Source organism: Chanos chanos, chromosome 9 (assembly GCF_902362185.1).
Source record: "Chanos chanos chromosome 9, fChaCha1.1, whole genome shotgun sequence".
Lineage (NCBI taxonomy): Eukaryota > Metazoa > Chordata > Actinopteri > Gonorynchiformes > Chanidae > Chanos > Chanos chanos.
In genome coordinates, this window is record NC_044503.1 from 7450625 (window position 1) to 7471459 (window position 20835).

A 20835-nucleotide genomic window follows, 5' to 3' on the forward strand; every position below is an offset into this window, starting at 1 on the left:
AGGAAATAAAAAAAAAGATAGAAACATGGAACGAAATGAAGAGACTAAACAACTGGGGGTGGGGTTGTGTGTGTGTGTGTGTGTGTGGGGGGGGAGGGTGGTGGGGGGTGTTGTTTGGGTAATGACAGACTATTCAAGTTGTTTTTATTCTTTCTTCTTTCAAATGAATTTTTATGTGAAACGTGCCATTGCTGAGTTCTTACAGCACAATGTTCCTTCTTCAGTTTTAGTTTCCTTTCAAATAATTGCAATATTTCCTTTTTTTTTTTTTTGGTCTTACAAGCTGAAGGGCTCCTCACAATTTCCTTCTATTGCTCATGAGCTGTAAGAACTGAAAAGGTCATAATTCTGTGTCTTCCTGAAGCGGGAAAACATCCTGAGAGAAATCAGCCTGGGAAACAGCTGTTCCCTCAGGGAACGGCACTGTGTCCTTTCCTCCTGCAGGGGGCGCTCTCACACAGAGCTCTCGCAGCTGTGTTCCAGCTAAGCGATCCAGATGTGTGTATTCACACTCGCATTCCCTTATATGACCATAATAATGGGGGCACCTCACTGGGGAGGGTTACCTCATTTTTGTGGATCTCGGAACGAAGCCTTTCGATGTTGCACATGGTCTCGGAGATTTTGGGCTGAAGACTGGCGGGATCTCCCATCTGAGGGTTCTTCTCATAAACATCCTTCATTTTGTTTAGTGCATCCCTGAGACCAGAACAGTTACGGTCAGAAACATCTCACAAACGGCAGCTCAGCGCTATAAAAGGCCTACGGCGATGAGCGTTCGGCTTTGATACCTTTGGTCTATCTCCTTTTGAAGCTCTCTGTTCAGCTCGTCAATCCTCTGCTGCAGTTTCTTGCGTCTCTGCTCAGGAGGAAGGTGGCTAAGGTCTTCTACTGTTGGTGCCTGCAGACAGATAGGGACAAGGTTAACTGTCGATAGTTCTTATTTCCGCACCGCTGCACTCACGGAGCTAAACACTCAGGAGACTGCAGGCGAAGTAAGGATGGAAAGAGAGAAGAAGAGAGAGAGAAAGCGAGAGGGTTAGAGTGCATTTGGATGAGAGAGAAAGAGAGAGAGAGAGAGAAAGAGAGAGAGAGAGTGAGTGCGAGTGAGAAATGCCTTTCCCGGAGTCTAAAAAGTTCATTTATGGCTTAAACCAAGAAAAATGAAACTGTGGACCACAAAACTATTTTTAAATGTGAGGAAATAATGCTATCTGTACATATGAGAACAGTTTTCCTCTCTACGCTCGTGTATTTTGGGAACTACTGTCCGACATATTTACAGTACACTAACCCAAACTGTGGGAAAGACATCTTTCAGCCATAGACTGTGAAATGAAAGGAATGGTCTCCTCTCTCTCTAGGGGGACTGAAAAGTCATTAACATAGAAAAAAAAAAAAGGAATTCTCGCCTCAACAAAAGGGATCTTCCCAACAAAAGGGGATACAACAGCCACTACGATGGCACTGCAGACTACACTACCACACTTACCTGTTTCATAGACCACTGTGTAGTGTTGGTTAGACCAAGCCATTAAAAAGAAGACAAAAAAACAAAAAAAGTTGTTTTTTTTTCTTTTATATCGAGACTGTGCTTCAGAGATCATGGGTCCCACTGCTGGAGCGTCTGGGGAATTTCAACTCTCTTTGGTTTTGTGTTTGAATGCTTTTTTTTTTGTTTGTTTTTCGTTTTTTGTTTTGTTTTTGTCAGCCAAAGGTCGACGGAGGGCCGGCCACTTGCTCTGGGCTCAGAGAGGATCATAACCCGTCATGCATCAGCTAAACCAACTGATTATCACATCACATTCAGCCATTCATTCACTGAGTGCTGAGGTTATGGTTCTCTGTCGATGATGTGAGTTGACACATGTATTTTAACAACCATGGTTCGATTCAACAGCAGATTGTTTAAGATGTATTAGTGCCAGCCAGGAAGAAATCAGAAAATCTGGTGAGGCATATGAGGCGTTATGTGGCATCATAACATAAGCACAGCAAAAAACAAACAAACAAACAAACAAAAACACCCAAAAATCCCCAGGTTCCCCTCCAAGCCCAGTCTACCCCACTGCACACACAGACACTGCTGACTTCACCCCAGCAAATTAGCACTACAGCAAAAAGACTCGCGTACAAGGAGAGCAAAATCACTGCAAACCCCCAAAAACCGCACACGCGCACACACACACACACACACACACACACACACACACACACACACACACACACACACACAATTAAGCTCTTACCACACGCTTTAGACCCCTGAAAGACGGGATCTTGGATTTGACCATTCTCATTTCAGACAGATAGTTAGCTATCTGATCAGCGGCAAGTTTGCGAGATTGGAAACGCCCGGAGGAAAAGCTAGGGAGGGGGGGAGGGGGGAATGAAGGTGGGAGCTGGGATAACAAAGAAAACTAATGACCAACAACTAAATGAAGCATAACAAACAAACAAACAAACAAACTGATGAACGTAATTACTGAAACTACTCAAACTACTGAACCAAAAAAAAAAAAAATAAAATCTTTCAGAACAAACAACAGACAAATAATATTTCAACGGCATAAAAAAACATATTATAAAAATGATATAAGCTAACAGTGTGAGATGGGTAGGATAGGTATTTTCCTTACAATTAAACATTTCCCAATGAATCAAGCCAGAGCAACAAGAAACGGGAATCAACAAGTTAGTGATTAACTCCTTTTTATGACCAAAGGAAGTCAAAGTATAATCTTGATTTAGAATGTGTGTCACCTGCTTTGAACACATAAACCTTTGAGTTTACATGACAGAACGGGAAGCACTAAATACAAAGGGTTAGTCTGGTCTACTTCTGCCCGTACGTGGTTACAGTGCAGCTTAGTCAGCCAAAATACAGCAGCACATGAAAGTGAGGTGAAAATGTGTGTGTGTGTGTTTGTGTGATTCACCTTAGGTTTTTTCCCAAAGAGCCAGAGTTTGTTCTTGGCTTTGCTGATAGTGTGTTTGGGGTCTGGTTTCCCGCTTTCGTTCTTGGGGGTTCCGATGGTACCGTCGGATCCCGTTCTCTGGATGTTCTGACTGTAGTCTTCAAAGGGGAAATCTCCAGGGGGCTCGAAACCCGACTTAAAAGATTCCACAACAATTGCAGAGTCCTGTGGAAACGGTCATATGAAGGAGAAACTTTAAAATATCACATTTGGAAAAAAAAAAAAAAAAAAAAGACTGTCACAAAAAAAAACGTAACACAGAAAGATAAACGACAAGCGGTTTACAACATGTTTACTTATGGGTGTGCAGAGTGCTATGACTTCACTAGGCAAAGTTGTAGATCATTAGCCAAACACAGTCTAGGACACTCCTATGTTGTAAGCTTCGGTATGAGCGACAGTTGGAGGCATACATAAATGTAATAGAACACAGAAGAATGCGTTGTGGAAAGGATTTGGATAGGTTGTGGAAAGAACGTTTGGCACACATATGTCAATGTAACAGTGCCATAACAGTGTAAAAAAAAACCTTGATGTAACATTGATGGAACACGAGCGCAACACTGGCTAGTTATAGGTGGAGGGCCTGCGATTCGGGCCAGCTAACGACGGAAACACTGGTGGAGACCGTCGCTCGGGAGCCGTTTAGAGGCTCCGAGGGACGGATTGCCTCAGCTCTGGCCGCCGCTCGAAGAGGATGAGTAATTTAGCGCTCCGCCTGCCGCCCACGCAGGCTCTGGGCTCACCCTTCGTTCATCCACGTTCTTAGCGGCAGTCACCATGCCCTCCAAACACTTAGAGATGATGGGGATGACTTTCCGCTCCGCCTCGGCGAAGCTCCTGTACGTCTCACCCAACTTCACCGTCCGCCGCTCGTCCATGTCCTGAAGATTCTGGAGGGACGGAACATCATCATCATCATCATCATCATCATCATCATCGAAAAAAACCCCAAATGTCATATTTTGGATATTTTACATAAATGTCAAATTGGAAATACTCTAGATATTCCATATATTTCTGTGTGATGTTCAAAGAGTCAACTTCAAAGAGAGCGTAGAGGTCTTATCCCCGAAGGACAAGGTTGTTTAGAAAGAGCATGTGAAAAAACGATAAGGGTTTACCTTGAATATCTGAGGCATGTTGACATTGAAGTGTTTCCATTGTTCTGAGTTGAAGTTCTGAAGCTGAGCAGCGTATTCATTCTTGCTCTCGTCGGCCATGTGCGTTCTCAGATACAGCTGGGACTTGGCCTAAGAGTATTTAAAACGGGAAAAGATTTGCCAGAGGATTCATACTTCTTCAGACTCTGACATTGCCAAAGCCAGCGTTGAGGGGAAGATGACTGACTCTCTTACCTTCTCGACCTCCGATTTGGTAGCGTTGATGTCGTTGTCTAACCTCTCGTAACTGAGCTGTGCCTTCTCTGCTTCTTTGCACTCTCTCTCAAACTTCTTTTTACTCTAAGAGATTCACAAACACGTGTATGTTAATGTATGTTAGGTCTCTTAACAACATAACAGCAAGTGAATGGAGCTCAAATCACCGTATGAAGCTGGATACTATCAATTAACGTGATAAACACCAGAACGAAACTGAAGCAGTTTCTGAGAAAGTATCGATAAACAAACAAGGGAGAGACAAAAAAAAGAGAAACATGATGAAATTTGTGCTTTCGGATTGCCAGAACATCTGTGTTGCATTACGTGACACGGCAACAAAAAGGAATACCTAAGACATTAGAGCAGTGAAATTCTCAGTGCCAGATTCAGCTGTTGCTGGCCACAGCCACATAAAACCATAGAGCTGCATTAACGCTCTCGCTCTAGAGACTGCGACACACTGACAGACAGGAAGCTACATGGATGCCGGAACGCGGAGCTCTCTCTGTGTGTGCGCGTGTGTGTGTGTGTTCGGGTGTATGTGTGTCTGTAACAAAGAGAGCATGAGTTGGAGCATCTGCCAATAGGTCTCCTCTTCCCTCTCTTTCTCCGTCTCTCTCTCTCTCTCTCTCACATACACGCGCACACACAAACACTCAGATGTGGATGTTGGTGAAGGAGAGCAAGTCGCAGCTGGAGGTACGTGTGTGACACGATCCCTGAATCTCACACTCTGCTACTGTCACAAAGACACACACACACAGACACACACAAGCACATGTGCGTGGACACACATGGAATGGAACTCACATTGTCCATCTGTTTCCAGCAATGGTCCAGATACTGCTGTGCTTTCCTGCCCTCCTGGAGGTGCTGTGGAGTCCACACAACACACATACACACAGACATACACACGCACGCACACACATTCACACACAAACAGAAACAGACATGAATTAAAATCCCCTAATTAAATCATGGAACTGTATATGCCTAGGGTTCATCTATTGCACTATAAAACAATGGGGTTTCAAGTCAAACACTGAAGCTGTATGAACCAGCACCACTCACTTGTTTCCTCTCAGCCTTCAAGTCTTGAGAATACCTCATCAGCTCCCCATACACCCTGTGTCCCATCTCCTCGGCAACGACCTCCCGCTGACCCGCGTAGTCATTCAATTCGTTCAGGATGGAGTAGAAAGACAGGCACGATGTGAACCTGCCCAGACGGATACACTCATGTGAATAATTATGTCACTACACACTCACTATTAGGACATTGCTTTGGGCACAAATGTCTCCCACTCGCAAGAACCCAGCACATTGAAAAAAAACCCCCAAAAAACCAAAAAAACGGTTTTAGACACTGTTCAGGAATTTTTATTACTGTGATATTTTAAATTCAGGAGGCCAATGACTGCATGTCAAAGAGAACACCTGGAGCTACAGTAGGATTTTCCCACTACCTTTAAATTGCCAGACTAATATGGAAAAGCTTTAGCCTCTTGCTATGGGGCGACTGGTCAGTCTCCTAAAGCGAACACTCATGTCTCGTCTATGAAAATACAGCTGTTTCCTATTTGCTCAGCTGATGCATGTACCTTCCATTTAGGAAACTGACCAATCGGCTCTCAGCAAGAATCCAGAGCTTCTTTGAAAAAAAAAAAAAAAAAAAAATTGTTATTCCAATTCAAAATTACTCTTCGTGCTCACGTGGAATTCGATTTCAAAGTACCCCCACTGACACCGAGTAAATAACAAACCTACATCTAATCGGGTGTATTTTCTTATTCCATAATATTTAATAAGAAAAGTCACGAGAAGCAGATCAAATGCTCTTTTCTCCTTCATCTCAACATCCTGAGTGGTTCCTTGTTCTTGGCATTCTGGTCATCTTGTATACATCTCACCCGCATAACACAATTACAAATTAGATCTATTCATAGAGCGTCCTTTATCAAGAACGCATATATTCATATCAGAGCGACAGTGACTAATGTTGCAGTGGGTTTGGGCAGAGTGCCTTTCCAACCCCCTCAACGTTGATAAAGTACAGTGCGCGTTATCGGTGTTGTACAGACGCACATGAAAATTAAGCTCAGAGAGAGGAGAGCAGGTTCTGACTCACTCTCTCTCTCTCTCTCTCTCTCTCTCTCTCTCTCTCTCTCTCTCTCTCTCTCTCTCTCTCTCTCTCTCTCTCTCTCTCTCTCTCTCTCTCTCTCTCTCTCTCTCTCTCTCTCTCTCTCTCTCTCTCTCTCTCTCCTCAGACTGGCGGCGAAACAGAGAAGGCCCTGAGACCCACAGAGGCACAACCCTGTGTTTATATTGACTGGAAGCCAGGGTATCCCACGGCCCTGCATCACATCTTTATTAAAAACCACCCGCCCCACACCCCCCCCCCCCCCCACCTCCTCTCCATCCCCCGCAAACAAACACCGGTTCTGCACCGTCATGCAGGACAGACGCGCTTCAACCACCCGTAGTCGAAAAGTAAACCCGCCTCCTCCACCATCCCTGGCGTTCTATTAAAACGCCAGTGGCTGTGAAGCCGTGTACCGCTCAGGAATGCGCAAAGCGTCGAGGAACAGAAGGAGTAATGGTGCATGTCTAATGTAATTCATTAGGAGGATAAAGGAGGGACCTGTAGTTATGTCCTACACTACTGTACCACCTCCCTTTCTTCCTAATATGTAATAACACAGACACTGTGCAAGGGGAGAGTAGCCAGGGATTCTGACATCATTTCTGTGTGTCAGTGGCCAGTGTGAAACTGCAATGGAATATCACTGTGGTTACAGTTTTTTTTATGCACTGTTATTACTAGAAAAACCAGACCAAGTTCATGTAGTCAGATGGGGGAAGTACATCAGAGCAGAAATGTTTTTGTTTTTTTTTTTACAGCTCGAGTAATGAGTTAAAGCTGAGTGAGAATTTGAAAGAGCTCCGTTGGCCCGGGGCAAGGGTTTATCAGAGTAATTTTCAGTGACTGGACTACGAAATGGGAGGGTCGCAGCGCTGTCTGTTTAAATGAGGTGACCTTTACTGTTAAAAAAGAAAGTCTCACGTTCTGGAAGGGGGGGGGGGGGGGGGGCTTACCTAGGCTCATCGTCTTTGGAGCGCTTGGGGCAGTATTTCTTCACCAGGTTTCTGTTGTTTGCAGAGAGAGAGAGAGAGAGAGAGAGAGAGAGGGAGTGTAACAGCAGGTATAAAAAGTACACATGAGAACCACTTCTATCTCTATTTTACATCATAATCTAATGACAAAAGAAATTCAAATAAGCAACCACAACAAATGTAATCCCGTCAAACTGAATCATATCCAAAAACAAAAGAATATTGTTCAGACGGTTTGTGGAACCTTTAGGTTCCCCTGTAAAGTATCTGACAGTTAAAGTAGGTCAGAGCCACCAGAGCAAAAAAGAAAAAAAAAAAAAACCAAAAAACCGCCGGCATAACAATTTCTCTTTTCGTACAAACTAATACGTTCAGAGGAATAACCAAAAGTCTTTCTTTGATAAGTGAATCCTCTAGAGGCCTGCGTTACTGCCTCCATTCAGGCATGCTCCTGCTCCTAAGGGAACGGAGTCTGAAGTGTGAGGAGCAAATAAACCATGCACCTCCCCTCAATGAGCCCCCCCCCCCCCCCTCCTCCTCCTCCTGCTGAGCCTAGCTAATGATTTTTGACGCTTCCCTTAGACATGCTTCCCCATCACTTCTACTTCAAAAGCAGTTCAGCGGAACACTTCCCCACCCGCTCTGTTCAACCTCAGTCTGATAAAATCACACCCCCCCCCCCTCCAATAAAGGAACTGTGCCCAAACTGGAGACTCTGGGTCCCATGTAATATCAGATTTTATGATAGTATGAATTATGAATGCAGAGGCAACCCCATGATCAGACAGGGAGTTTATTCATAAAATCTATCATGCCGGTTCACAGCTTATTAAAATGATTTTGTCAGTTATCGAATGTGAGGGCTGTGGAACTTTTCTTGATATTAATATCAACATTTCTATGACAAAATAAACAGCTGTTCCCTTTCTTACTCTCATTTCAGGGAAAAATACAGCAGACCATGTAACCTAATTACATTCCCTGCCATCTGACTGGGTGTGTGTGTGTGTGTGTGTGTGTGCGTGTGTTTTCTGTGTGCCTGGTTCTATGGCAGGCAGGTACAATGAATGCGCCTCTACTGTAGAGCTCTCACAGAGATTCGGAGCGAAGGGGGAGGGGGAGGGGGAGAAGGGGGGACTCAAAGCCGTATCTAGGCAACAGGAGGCGGCCCCGGAGGAGGGAGCAGCGCGGGGTGTTCCTCGGTGAGATATAAGAGGCCGCAGCTGGAGCTCAACGCGTGTCCTGCAGCGACCGAACGGGCGTTTGCGAGAGAGCGAGAGAGACACGGTGCCGCTGCGTGTCTCAGACCACACGGCCCGATTTGTCTGATCACATCTTAAAACCAGCGAAGCCCTGAGGAAGAGTCTGACATCCTAAGAGTCTCTCTCTCTCTCTCTCTGCAGACTCCACCGTCTCTCCCCGTGCTGAGCAGAACGCTCGCCGACATTCACTTCCATTTTCGCTTTGCTGTCTTTTATGCCGTTAGTATATATCTGCTTTTGTTGTTGATAGGCTGGTATTCATTTACATGCAACTGGCCCCTTCTCTGTAAAGCTCTACTCCTCTTTGATAAGACTGTGGTCATAGCACACAACGCTATTGTACTGCCCTTAAACTTTGATGTTTAATTCACTTTAACCCACGGTTAACCTCAATATATTAATAATGAATGAATGGTAACTGATAATAGCAGGATATGACATCAACGGTACCGAAGCACTGAAGGCCATCTGTTCATTCATTCATCCGTATCTTTTCTCGGATGTTATGAATTATATCTGTAGAAAATATGCATCATGATCAAATGGTTCTGGGTTTCAACAATAGCCAAAAAAAAAAGAAAGCTGAGTTTTTAAAAATTTGATGCTGATAAACAAACCCCAGAGAGAAGGCACATATGAGCGTGTATAAAGTTAAACTATTTCCTGTAAGAAGAAAGACCTCGACAAAACTTTTTCAATTTCACGCATTTCACCACTCTTCTCTTCTCTTTTTACAGTCTGCATTGGTGAAAACATCAATTTATGAGAGTTCGACAAAGTTAAACCGAACTGACTGAACGTTGCTATTGGAGACTAAAAATTGGATAAAATAATAAAAGAAAAAAAAACGTGTTGACCACTTCACTTTACTCCCTCCAATTTTTCTTTTTTTTCAACGGATTTGAGAGTCACTAACACACGTAAAATATCATAAAACAGCAAACTGACATGACATTAATGTGCATCCACTGTAGTGTCAGTGAACACTGAGCAATAACCAAAAAGAAGAGAGAAAACCCACAAAAGATTTCATTGTGGATTCAGCAGATGAAAGTCCGAAGGCAGGGGAGTCAAGGCAGTTTATAAATAGGTTCTTACCGCAACTGTTTTGCATACGTCTGTTCTATCTCCAGCCTCTCTTTGACGAACTTTGCATACCTTTCCAGGAAGTCTATCCCCCATTGCGTATGCTTATCGAGGTTATCAAACTGGTCCTGTAAAGACAAAAGGGGGACAAAAATGCACATTTTTTTTGACTTATTGAAGTAAATATCATTTGATAATAGAAAATGATTCGGGTTTATGCAAATGTCTTCAACCTTTTCGATGTGGGTGCACTAAACTGCAAACGCTCTACTCCACATCAGTATGCCCATACCAGCAAAAATAAATAAATAAATAAATCAAAAGATATTGCGCATGCTGGGCACATGATGACGTAACACAGAAAAGATTTAATAGGCCACCAGAGAAGCGTAATTCAGCTCAAGGTGTGCCACAGACTGCACACGCGACGCTCTATGTTGCTAGGCTGTAGCTACGTAGCGATGTGGAAACAGAGCAGACAGACGGGAGACGACTGGATTAGTCAGCGCCTGAAGAGGCAAAGTGATTGCCAGCCTACGCCACGCCGTCCGGGCTGGCCGTCAACGCGGTTGGACAGAACGCACAGTTGACGCTGCTAATCTCGCTGCTGCAGACGAAACAGCGGGCTCAGAATATCCATCTGTACATTATAGCCTCTCCACTCGATCGACCATACAGCCTTGTCCGGCCGACGCCTTCAACCTTAACCTCGCAGAGAAGATGAGAGGCTCATGATATTCAACCCCTGGGATCCGAGACTCAATGCTCCTACAGACTTTTAAAAAAAAAACAACCCTGTCTCAGATTTAGCTGACAGAAATCAGTGTTTTCCTGAGGTGCTTTGGGATACGAGACAAGAGCTGGAGTCAGATCTCAGTTCAGGAGTTGTCTGTTCAAAGGCTTCTGGTAGTAGACTTCCTCCTGTTAAGTCTCCAGTGAAGCTCCACGGGGCGAGGAGGCTCACCGATGGCCTGTAGCCCTGTCTGAGAGCTCTATGCTGGGGGAGAGTTGGCACAAGCTCTGCTAGACAGACTGAGCAAAGGCTAATGGAACACTGCCAGCCCACTTCCTCTGTGAGAGAACAATGGGCAGGCCTTCCCAGTGAAACCTCACGCAGTTTCACACAGTGCTACAGTACCATAACAAACCAATTGCACGGAGTCTACGGACGAACACAAACAGTCTGAAACAAAACCGGTTAAAGCCAAGTACAGGCTCCAAAACAATGGTCATTAGGCTAGTCATGACTCTCCCCATAGGTTTCTGATCTGGCATAGACAGTCAAAGGCTCAAACCACAACATGAACGGGTCATGAAACACAATTACAAAAAAAATAAAATAACCAGCCAATCTCTGAGAACATCAAAACGAGGAATTGCTCAATCGTACACGTTAGCGCAATCACACTGTGACCGCGATTCACGGACGTCAAATACACTTTGACCATAACACATAACACATGCTCTCTTCAGCGTTTAAATCATCCAAGCGAAGAGTTAACAGGTCTGGAAGAGTGCTGACAAGCAAGTGTCCAGTTAAAGAGGTTAGACGACCAGAAATAAGCTACGGCCTTAACGATCAAAGGTCAGTTTCTCAGAGGTCATTCTTCTCCATGGCTTTTGGCACCACACAGAATGAGTCAGGGTCTCCATACTTCCCCAAAGGGTTTAATCAGAGGTCTAACACTTGTCGGGTTAATAGTGTCACGGAACAATGGGAGTGGGGGTGTTGTATCCTTAGCCCTTTAAATCATCATATTTCTTTGTCCAAGTTAATCATTGCTTCGGCATGAATAGCACAGGCAGTTTCTGTCATAATGCGTTGAACCGATGGTGCAAATCAAGTGATTTGTGCGGATAAAATCTAAACGAAACGCATAGAAATACAACGAATGAAAGAAATCTAGGCTTTGGTCCAAAGGATACTCCTAGACATTGAGATGAGGCAGTGTGTGTGAGAGTGGTTTGATGTACAGATGCTCAATGCATGTGTGTTCGTTCATGTGTGTGTGTGTGTGTGTGTGTACATGCCGCGAGGGCCTTGCTGATTGTATTACTCTCAGTGCAGTGAACAGCCAGCTCTGGTCCTGCAGCTAAGCCTGTGAAGGAAATCACTTTAACAGGAGACTGGTGCTCTACTCAAGTAGAAAAACAGCGTTTCCATATCCTTCTGCCCAGCATTCTCCACCAGTTAGCTTATGGGCAGGCAGATGTGTTTGTGTATGCACGCACACAAGCATACACACACATTATCTGTCAAACAGTAACACATTCACACGTGCACACATAAGCGTGCACATAGTCACCGTACGACTGCACGTGCACACACACACCACCACGCAGACGTTACACACAAAACAAACAATACACACCTCGTTTTCAACACAGCTGGGTTCGTGAAAGCCACACCTTGATGACAACCATGTAATATCAATATATCCACACAATCTTAATCAAATATCAAGTCAAACACACACACAGAGACACACATGTACAGTTTGCTAGAGACATTACACACACATACACTCACACTCACTTAAGTTTTCATCATCACGTCACACAGCTTGTCATATGACTTGAGACACTTTAACTACCTTTAGAACACCCACAATAAAAGTCAGCCTAAACCAACCAAAGGTTCTTCTAGACTCAAACCAATGAGTCACCCGGTAAAAACCATTGGAGAGAAATACTAAGTGTTGCATAGCTGAATGAGGTCGGTTCAATGCAATGCCTTCCTGACATGGGTGTGACTCACCTGAAAATACAGAAAGTACTATCTATTTCCATTAAGCTCAATAGGAACAATCAGAGAGAATAGAATCACTTTTCACGAACTCAGAGACACAACGAAAAACCTTGAAAACACCATTGTGTATTATTTCTCATTAGTGTGGGACTCCCGCCGTGAAAGATGCAAGGTTACAAAACCAAGCCTTCAGCGATGGAAACAGAACTCCAGGCAAATGGTTCCTAATCAAAAGGAGGAATTTTGGTAGCATTCATCTTACAGGTCTTACAAGTCAAAACGCAAGAAACCAGGAACTGACAAATGAATAGAAAATTCTAGAACAAACAGTGTAGTAATCTTCTGGCTTAGGCTAAATTAGTCCACTGATAACAGTGAGACTGAGCCCATTCTGGAAATTCTAGGTGGATTTCTGTCCGTCATAAATCTCGGTGCTGCTGACTATGTGATGAGGTAAGCACGTCTGATAAGCCTGGAGCATTTAATGAGTTTCTCTTATAATGAGACGTCCCTAGCCACCGTGTCCTCGTAGCCTAATGGATTAGTTTTATAACTTATTTCAGTGCAAGATTGCAGGCTGCCAATTCTCCTTCTCTGGCTTCTCCAAAGACAGTTTGTGAGTTAGAGTGATAGTAGGCCTACTTGCTATGGCTGTAACTAATCGAGTTGCACAGATGGGGTAAACTAGAGAGTCTTATTCATGCCAAATGCATACGGCCGCAGAGAAACATAAACCGACTGAAAAATACTTACCTTACACTTGATTTATTTCTCAAAGGACAGGCGCTAATCAGCCACGAGAACACATTACATTACTGCAAGCGGGCTAAATTTTTTGAAGTTGTTAGCTTCAACTGTAAGTAGAGCATTCGTTGTCTGAATCTTCTGAAACTTGATTTTAAAAGCTGAGAGATCAATATCAAGCAGTACAACCTCCCATTAGTCACTGAGGGGGGGCTTTTCATGAGCACTAAGGACAGTGATGCCCCGGGGGTAAACAGAAGGCTGCTCAGTTAGCAACCAGAGGTCTTTAGAAAAGGAGGAACTCACTGTTAGCAATTTGTATCGATGGACAAAAGAGACAATAGACCGATACCTGCAATTTATGACTGAATTCTTGGAAATCTTTGAGCGAAGAAAAATGATCACATCTAAGTGATCAACCTTTGGCCCAAGATGTTTATGAATAATATTAAGTTTTACATGCAAATAACTGCTTGATAAGAAATATGCAACAGTGGCACAGTATTGCACCCAACATAGATGAGAGTACAAAGTCAATCTGTTGGGGCTACACCATCCAAGGTTGACATATTGCATATCCATATTCCATATCTCTGGTCAGTGCTTTGTTTCCTATGAGGTATTGTGAATGCCAGGGGCAGATGGGGCATGCTCAGTGTGTCTGCCTTTTTTTGCGCTTTACGTCAGATCTCTCTCAATGCTAAACGTTCATGAATAATTAATTGCATGAGCTCATGCAAGCCGTTCTCTCCGCTGACTGACTGACTGGCAACCATTGTGGCTTTGAGACGGAGCAGTCAGCCATAGCGGTTCAAATTTCGGAAATCTGACCACCACTGCAGCGTCAACTCCATAGAAAAGCTTACAAGAGACCCCTTGAGGTGAAAGCACATGCCTCAGAGAGAGTGCCAAGCACAATCCGGGTCGTGTTTTTTTTTTTTTCTTTTCTTTTTTTTGGTGGGTTCCCCAACATATGATGGAAAAAAAAAAAAAAACATCCCACACTCTCTGGTGTCCCAAGAATTTCAGGAGGACATTCTTGGAGTTCCTACATAGTGGATTGGACTCCTCCCCCATCTGAAAGGTTTCTTCTCCTGCTCTCCTGCTCCTGAGGTTAATGACTAAACTGTGAGATGTTTCCACTATGATCTGCGTGCCATTTTTCCAAAATACTCGCTGTAGTATTCCCTGTAATCCAGCTTGCTGTTTGTTTTTGTTGGGGTCTGATGTTCAGATTTCAGTGTAATTCCTGTGGCTTGTAAACGATCTCTCAATTTCCATTTACAAAAAAAAATAAAAAAATCTTTTTTTTTTTGTCTTTTGCTACAGATCCCTACCACTAATATATACTGTGGGAAACGCTAATACAGTTGAGTTCTCAGCGTCAGTAAGAGGAAACCTGGAGCACCAAACAGCACTGAAACTCGTAAGCAATGCCATATCAAAATATACAAAATGATCACCACATTAATGTAAATGTCAACAAAGCTGCATCGTATTAAAACTTTATGCTAAACATGCGATGAAGTGGTAGGACTGCATTCCTACAACAGGGTCACCGAAGGGATATCGCTGTCATTTCAAAGTGCTTATGATTTTAAACAGATAATGTACTATATACAAATCACAACAAAACCAAAAGCCAGAAAAAAAAAAGTTTTTATAAATATATACAGCGGGGCACTGCTGGAATCTCCGAGGACAATGCTTGTGTCTGGAGAGGCAACTCCCTAAGCTGAGGGAAAACATCCTCCTACAGAATAGTGCCAGGAAGTGAAGACATTTATGCAACAATAGCACGCATACCAAGCAACGTTTCAGGACTCGTTGACTTCAAATTACATCAGACTTCTTTATACGCGCGAGTTTGTAAACAAAGACGGATAAACACCGCGGGAAAAGCATGTTGATGCAAATTTGATCTCGATAACACGAAGACGCACGGGGCTTGATTTGCATTACGTGAAGCTGTACACAGACAATACAGCAATCAGTGCCAAGCATGTAAGCTGCTCTCTCGCGAACGCGTCGGACGCCTCGCCATCAGTGCGAGAAGGGGATTGGTGGAAATGTCACCCTGTCCGAAATGCTGGAATCCTTCTTTTTTTTTTTTATGCTGGAGCTCTTAGCTGGTGTGGTGTATGTTAACCACAGCGCTAGCAACGCCACCAAAATTAACTGTTGCTTGGGGGGGGAGAACACTGCTGCTCCCGATTTTAATTTCATGAATAATACATGGAAAAATAAAAGAAAAAAAAAATCACTCCACTTCTGGAATGGGGGAGGGGATCCACTAGAATATCATTACCACATAGTGACTGCAATCGTGCAGTGACAGAGCAGGCTCGGTTTTAGTAGGGCGTCGTAAACTCGCTTCTTCCTTCAGGACGACCTGCAACTTGTATTATCATTCAGACAGTAAACCAGCGTCGGCCTGTGTTCTCTATGGGGTCTTTTTGTAGAGACAAATGTGTGTTGAACATTCCCCAGTCAAGGGGCTTTGAGGTAAAGAGATCCATGGCAGGGGAGGGGAGGTGAGGGGAGGGGGGTGGGTGCCGGATCAGCAGTCTCTCCACATCCTGTCAGTGGCCTGGTGTCCTTAATGAAGTGCATAGGAGCATCAGTTCCATCTCTTTTTTCAGTCAATCTTTCTGCCTGCACCAGACGCTGGCCTAATCTAACCTTTACATGGCTCCGCATTTGATGTGCATGTTTTTTTTTTTTCTCTCCCCCCTCCCTTTCTATTTCAAGCTACTAGACAAAGGGGGTGAAAAATCTATCTTGTATTAAGTTGCCTTGGGGCCTGAAACATTTATGACTGTGGATAGTTGATCCTGAGGCATTGTGCAGGGGGTCTCCAGGCCTTGGAGCTGACAGGCCAGAAAAAGACAGTATCTCTGTAGCTGTAACCTGATTCTCGCTCTCAAAACAACAGCAACCTAGTGTGGATCACATAAAGAAGAGGAAGAAAAAAAAAAAAACACATGGTGAAACGGGAAGAAAGTAGAGTGTGTGTGTGTGTGTGTGTATTGGAGGGAGGGCACTTTAAAACCCACACTGTCATAAAGTCCAGCATCGCACTCCCCATTCGACTCTGAGGACCGACTGTTAAGAAACAGTCTTGTAGACTCCAGTCTCCGGTTCAAATCCATTTCCTCTCTCCTTACACAGGAAGCCTGGGTGGACTAGCTAGCGGCCGAAACAGTTTTTTCCGCCATGTGGATGATGCGGTAGCGTCGCTGGCAGGCGGTTGATCAAATCACGATTCATCCTCCCGACGAACGCGATCGGTTTCGAGGAGTAAAATAGGACAGGAGAGGGCCACGGGGCCCTGGGGGACATGGGAGCAAACAATGGTCACGCTGTGGAACTGGAGTGGTACCTCCTGGCAGGGGTTTTAAGCTCTCTGCTCTGTAGACTCAGAGAGAGAGAGAGAGAGAGAGAGAGAGGGGAAATCACTGTCTGCACTAACGCAGCCTGAGGACTCAACTCAGGCTCACAAGACACACACGGTAGTCACGAGCATACTGAGGAGCCAGCTCTTGACTCAGTCTCTGAAGAATCTGTCCACAGATAAACATAATCTCCTTCAAACTCAGCTTACAAATGCTTTAAAGGAAGATGACACATGGTATTAAGGCTTGCACATTTACATTTTCCTCCCCTCCCCCCCCCCCCCCCCCCCCCCCCCCCCCCAAGAATTTAAACCATCCCATCCATGTTATTTTTTTTTAACCATATTTGTAAGTCAAATACTTTGACATTTTTGTGGCATAGTTTGCTTACTCACAGTCATAAAGTCAACTAATGACCTTCTGCAACATAGAGAGGAGGTCTGATTCTCTACATCAGTATGTGGGCTACAGAAAGAAAGAAAGAATGACAGAGAAAGAAAGAAAGACAATGAAAGAGAGACAAAGAAAGTGAAAAAAAGAGAGAAAGAAAGAAAGAAAGAAAGAAAGAAAGAAAGAAGGAAAGAAAGAAAGGGCTAAACATTTCATGTACAGATGATAAATTGCGATGAGGATGATGTGGATAATGTCATTTGTGAATCATTTATGGCCAGTGGGTTGTAGAGGAACACTGCTGTCTTTTTTCCACAATAATACTAGTATAGCCAATTGTGGGAGGAGACATTAACACAGGCACTGTGGACATGTGAACAAAGGCGTCTTGTGATGGCTAAAGTGCCACTGATCGTTCATACACTTTCATAACCACTCTAAAAACAAAAGTCAATTGTGGGCTATGGCCAACCAGTCATCCACAAAGTCAGAGAGGGCAACAAACAATTCCCTTTCATGAGAAAAGTGTCATGTCTTCATGTGGACACAGATTGTAACCATGCTTTCTGACAAAAACAAAAATTATCTTTAAAAAAAAAAAAAAAAGAAGAAGCATAATTCGGTGACCAGCTGCACTGGTATATTTATCTCAAATGCAGCAATACCGGCAAACATCTATGTAAATAGAGGTAACCAAGGTAACCATAGGGGATGTAGACTATACACTTTGTATGAGGATTAACATAAGAATCTTTATGCTCCATAGCATAAACAGGATCTATGTAAATGGATGATGCAAGAAGAACATGTTTCCAAACAGATCCAGGGTGTTTGCAAGAAGATATCTACTATGCACTACATAATCAAATTCATTTCCAAACCTTAGGCTAATAACTGGCACCGCACCAATGATTAGCCTATCAAGCAAAAACTCATGACCAGTTTGTTTGGAAAAAGACAAAAATAGTTCTGGGTAGAGGCAAACACTAAACTATTTCCTTTTCAAATGTAGTGCCATCTATAATTACTAGATGGCAAGTCTTGGGAAAAAAAAAAAAAAAAGGAAATGTTTTTTAGACATAAACATAGACTTCTCCTCTGCAGCAACCTTGGCCATTGGTTTAGCTGGACTGCCAAAAGTTAAAAAAAAAAAAAAAAGAAAAAAGAAAAAGAAAAAAAAAAAGTGACCCTTACACCATATGGGCTAGAGCTGGTGAGCTCATCACTGTTCTCCGGCCAGAGAATGACATCTGCCAGAGTGAAGCTAGCAGATCGGCTCCCTGGAGAGGATCACTGAAACAGCCTTAAAAAAAAAGAAATCAGGCAGGCAAGTGCATAAACACACACACACACACACACACAAATGTGCAGAACGACACATTGGTTTCCTGCTAAATCCCAGAGATATCCCGACCTTTCACGCTCATCACCGTTACTCGATCAATTTGGCCGAGAGGCACGTGGGGGTTTAATAGGGTTGCGGTGCCAGATCACCCTGATCTAAAGGACATCCAGAGGCCGACTTAATACAGGGGTCAAAAGAGAGACACTCAAATGAAAAAAAAAAAGACATCTCAATCACGACACGTGTACCAAAGCATAAAGAAAGCAGAATAGAGTCCTTAAAGGTGAAGGAGAAACCACCGAAGAACAACTGGGCATTCCCAAATAGTGTTACAGATCAATGCACTCAAAGGCAGAAGCGTGTTTAGAGTTATGATTTGAGAAATTCTCTGGATACCTGTGCAGTATTCCACAGGACGGAGTTTCTCAGCTTGCTGTAAGAACCCTCTACAGGAATCATCCTACTGGCCGGTTCTGATGTGTGATGCAGCTTATCTGAAAAATCCTTCTTTGCAAAATACCCTATAGGTCTATATAGATGTCTTAGCTGGATGTAAAAGATATTGGAAGCCTAACTGGGTGTGGTTTTTAAACTGGGTGTGGTTTTTAAACAATATTTAATCTGTACGCAGGGCTGGGCTTAAGCAACGAGAGTAGTGATGGTTTCGTGTTAAATATTTTACATCGTAAAACCAGTATCAGGTTTCACGGGAACCTCCTTTGCTCATTCTCTGCCCCAACCATGCAATACGACTACAACCCTGTTCCACAAGCCAAGTAGGTTTAATGAAGTCACACAGTCACGACGGGGCATAAAAACAACAGAGATATCTAAGCAACTTGATCCTGTGCTCAGATCAGTGGGTCATTATCTTTGTTGTTTTGAGCTTAACTTAATCATGATTACTTTCATATATTCACATTGATGACAGTTGGTGTTTGTTTTTGTTTTTTTTTCTCAAAAGAACATAATACTCTCTCTACCTAGCATCTGTTTGTCCAGTACTCACTCTACAAGCGATAGGATATCAATTGCAGACACTGGTAAGGTTCAGTGAATTGGTGATAGAAGCCAGCTGCTGGCTAGCAAATGCAAATAAGTGGGGTAGTGCGCAGTGGTTTTCTCCAAGACCATGTTCGTAACCTAAAAGAAGAGGTGATGCCTGAGTCACAGGCCTACATAATTTTCCTTTGTGACTCAGTGTCTCCTAATCAAGTTGACATAAATCCTTTGTTCTCCTTCATCTGTACTTAACTCTGATGGAAGTCACTGACTGATAAGATAATTATGTAGAAGCTTCTAAAGATATAACTCTGATAAAAAAGTTGAGGATCTCTCGTTCCAAATGTGTGTCTGTCCTTGTAGGTCTGTTCTTGCTGATGCGCGCTCCATTTATGCAGATCTGTGAGCATGTTGCTTGGTAAAGATCTGCCATGTCAGACCTTCTGGGTTGGAACTGAGATGTGACCAAGCACTTGTGCTGTTTGTTTTGAAGTGAGTTCAAATGAGGTGTGTCGAGAAAGTCAACACCGCACACGGGGAAACAAAGTCCTCTGCTTTCTCTGAGCACGAGCACAATGTGACATGGTCAATAAACTGGCCACAGGTCAGTCGATGCCCTTACATGGGAGTTACACGCCGCCGCACGCTGGAGAAAATACCTGTCAAAGTTCATATTTCTCCACAGAAACAAAGCAAGACAGAAACACACACACACACGGCCAGAAGGAGGATTTACACCTCCTCTGTTCTGTCAACACTTCAGATGTTTAGCACTTTATTAAATCTAATTTTAAAACACTGTTGCGATGAATTTGGCACTCTCCTTTCCTACAGAAAATCCTGCAGAACCTTAGATATTTGTAGTGAAGCGGAGGAGGAGGAGAAGAAAAAAAAAGACAATCATGTACCTTTAATCAAGCCAAAGCCTTCGCACAAAGAACACGAGAAAAGGGGGGGGGGGGGGGGGTCTGGACACTAGCATGACTCATGTCGTACAGAGAAACTCTTCAGGCTGTACAAGGCAACTATTAAAGAGCTGTTCCACACTGATTATCCCTCACTCAAGGCTACCTCATTTCCTTTCTTTCTGATGTTACACTACAAAGCTACCCCTTGAACTGTGAACAACGCCCGAGTCATCCTCTTCTCGTGCTTTGACTCAGCCAGCTTGCGTCCCACGGAGGAACCGTGGCTCGGGGGCCAATGACGTGTGGCTTTGGACCCCCCCCCCCCACCACTGCATTAACCAACAGCCATGTGGTGCTATTCAGGATCCCTTGCCTGTATATATAAAAAAAAAAAAAAAAAAAAAAAAAAAAGGGGGGGGGGGGGGTGGGGGGGGCTGAAAACATCCGCAATCAATTAAAGCTTCGGCATACGAGAGCTGG

At 43.7% G+C, this 20835-nt stretch overlaps 1 protein-coding gene across 2 annotated transcripts in view; it reads right to left on the bottom strand.

The window, feature by feature from the left end:
• The window catches only part of fnbp1l (formin binding protein 1-like), a 32020-nt gene that overhangs the window by 1622 nt on the left and 9563 nt on the right, over positions 1-20835 (bottom strand). The window contains exons 2-12 of one of the 2 annotated variants that reach the window (XM_030783976.1): positions 9835-9950; positions 7457-7507; positions 5432-5579; positions 5171-5233; positions 4337-4441; positions 4103-4231; positions 3725-3871; positions 2940-3143; positions 2250-2402; positions 792-901; positions 567-699 (exon numbers count right to left, since the gene is read on the bottom strand). In XM_030783976.1, the coding sequence (XP_030639836.1) occupies positions 567-699; positions 792-901; positions 2250-2402; positions 2940-3143; positions 3725-3871; positions 4103-4231; positions 4337-4441; positions 5171-5233; positions 5432-5579; positions 7457-7507; positions 9835-9950 (1359 nt within the window). The remainder of the gene's footprint in view (positions 1-566; positions 700-791; positions 902-2249; positions 2403-2939; positions 3144-3724; positions 3872-4102; positions 4232-4336; positions 4442-5170; positions 5234-5431; positions 5580-7456; positions 7508-9834; positions 9951-20835) is intronic. The other variant, XM_030783977.1, reaches the window with a different exon arrangement.